The sequence below is a fragment of the Malurus melanocephalus genome, unplaced genomic scaffold, assembly GCF_030028575.1.
Source record: "Malurus melanocephalus ecotype Western Australia unplaced genomic scaffold, MMel_1.1 scaffold_159, whole genome shotgun sequence".
NCBI classification, from domain to species: Eukaryota; Metazoa; Chordata; class Aves; order Passeriformes; family Maluridae; genus Malurus; species Malurus melanocephalus.
The window spans coordinates 564,624-566,143 of NW_026623391.1; the positions used below are offsets into that span (position 1 = coordinate 564,624).

Genomic DNA, 1,520 nt, shown 5'->3' on the forward strand with positions numbered 1-1,520 from the left:
ACTGCTCAGTTTCCAACTGCTACGTTGCTTATTTGTTTCCCACAGGAACATGCACTGGAAGGGAGGGCCGGTGATGGCATTTTCCTGCGAGTGGTCACGCCAAGACCGGCGGGGCCCCGCACCGCAGTGCCCCCGGCAGCAGCTGCTCAGGATGCGAGTGATGTAGAGTGAGGACACAATCCCGAACCTCAGCAGCAGCGGCGAGCGACCCAACACCGAAACCAGCACAGGGTTCACCCTCAGCGAGAGGGAACAACGACACAAGCCCACACCGCCAGAAGCAAAGCGCCCACTATTCTGCCCCTCAGGCGCACTCGGTAACACCAAGACCCTTCTGTCCTTCCCACAGGATAGGAAAGGAGAATGGGAGGAAGCGCCCGTAAATTCCCGCAAAGAAGCGAAATCCCGTCGCTCAGGACGGGAATTACAGCGGAAAACCTGCCGTCCGCCGGGGGAAGCCCCARTCCCGGCGGATAAACTTCCCCTGATGCCCTACCCGGGCCGCGGCCACCTCAGTCTGACCGCCAGAGAAACTTGGCCTCCCGGGACACCCACTGCCTCGGCGGCGGCCGCAGCGRGTGTTCCCGGGGGAGAGCGCCCTTGGGTCTCCGTGCAGGCTCTGGCTCCGACCCCGCCTCGCATCCCTCCCTCCTCCGCCATCCCGGCCACGTCCCACCCGCTTCCCCCCGCGCAGGGCGGCCGGCAGCCCCCGCCACCCCTCCCCGCCGCAAGGCGCCACACAAAGTTTCCCTCAACTCGGCCGCGTCCCTGGGCGCTGCCGGGGTTCGGGTTTCTCCCCTTCCTCCTCCTCCACCCGCCCCCTCGTCCGTCCGCCAAGGGGAAAAGTTCCACTTACTGCAGCAAAAACGAGAGAAAACCAGCCCCAGCAGCCCCAGCCCCGGCCCGGGAGACACCGCCGAACGCAGCAGCCGCCGCCGCCGCTGCCACCACCGGGGGGAGGCACCGCYACCGGCCGCTAGGAAAAGTTCCCGGCGGGCGGGAGGAGGCGGCGAAGCGGGGAAACCAGCAGCAGCCTCCGCAGCGGCTCCAGCCCCTGCCATGCTCCGGGCTCGGCTCGCAGTCGCCGCCGCTACGACGCCCGGTCSGTCCCGCTGCCCGCGCCGCCAGCACCTCCTCAGACGGTGCCTGTGTCACTGAGCGGGGCGGGGCGCGCCGCTCCCGCCCTCTCAGAGCGGGCCGCACCACCCGCCGCAGGGAGGGGGGGCCGGGGGAAGGCGGGACGCGCGTGCCGTGCGCCTCCACCGCGACCCCCACCACCTCCCCCCCGCCCCGGGGCGAGTCGCCTCGCCCTCGCCTTCCCCACTCCGCTCTGTGGGACKCGCAGACGCGCCCCGCGCGCCGGGGGGTTCCCGTTAGTATCGAGGGCGGCGCGGGAGGCTGGTGGGAGGGGGTGCCACGATGTCCTCCCCCGGGGGGCTGTTGGTACGTCCCGCCCAGCCCCGTCCCTGCTGCCTCCGCCCCGAGCGTGGTCGGAGGCGTTCGGCCGGACTCGGCATCCG

At 70.4% G+C, this 1,520-nt stretch overlaps 1 protein-coding gene across 1 annotated transcript in view; it reads right to left on the reverse strand.

The window, feature by feature from the left end:
- Positions 1–1,145, reverse strand: part of NECTIN3 (nectin cell adhesion molecule 3) — a 57,882-nt gene extending 56,737 nt beyond the window's left edge. The window contains exon 1 of the mRNA XM_057371838.1: positions 857–1,145. Within this exon, the coding sequence (XP_057227821.1) occupies positions 857–1,061 (205 nt within the window). The 5' untranslated portion in view covers positions 1,062–1,145. The remainder of the gene's footprint in view (positions 1–856) is intronic.
- Positions 1,146–1,520: the final 375 nt, after the last annotated feature.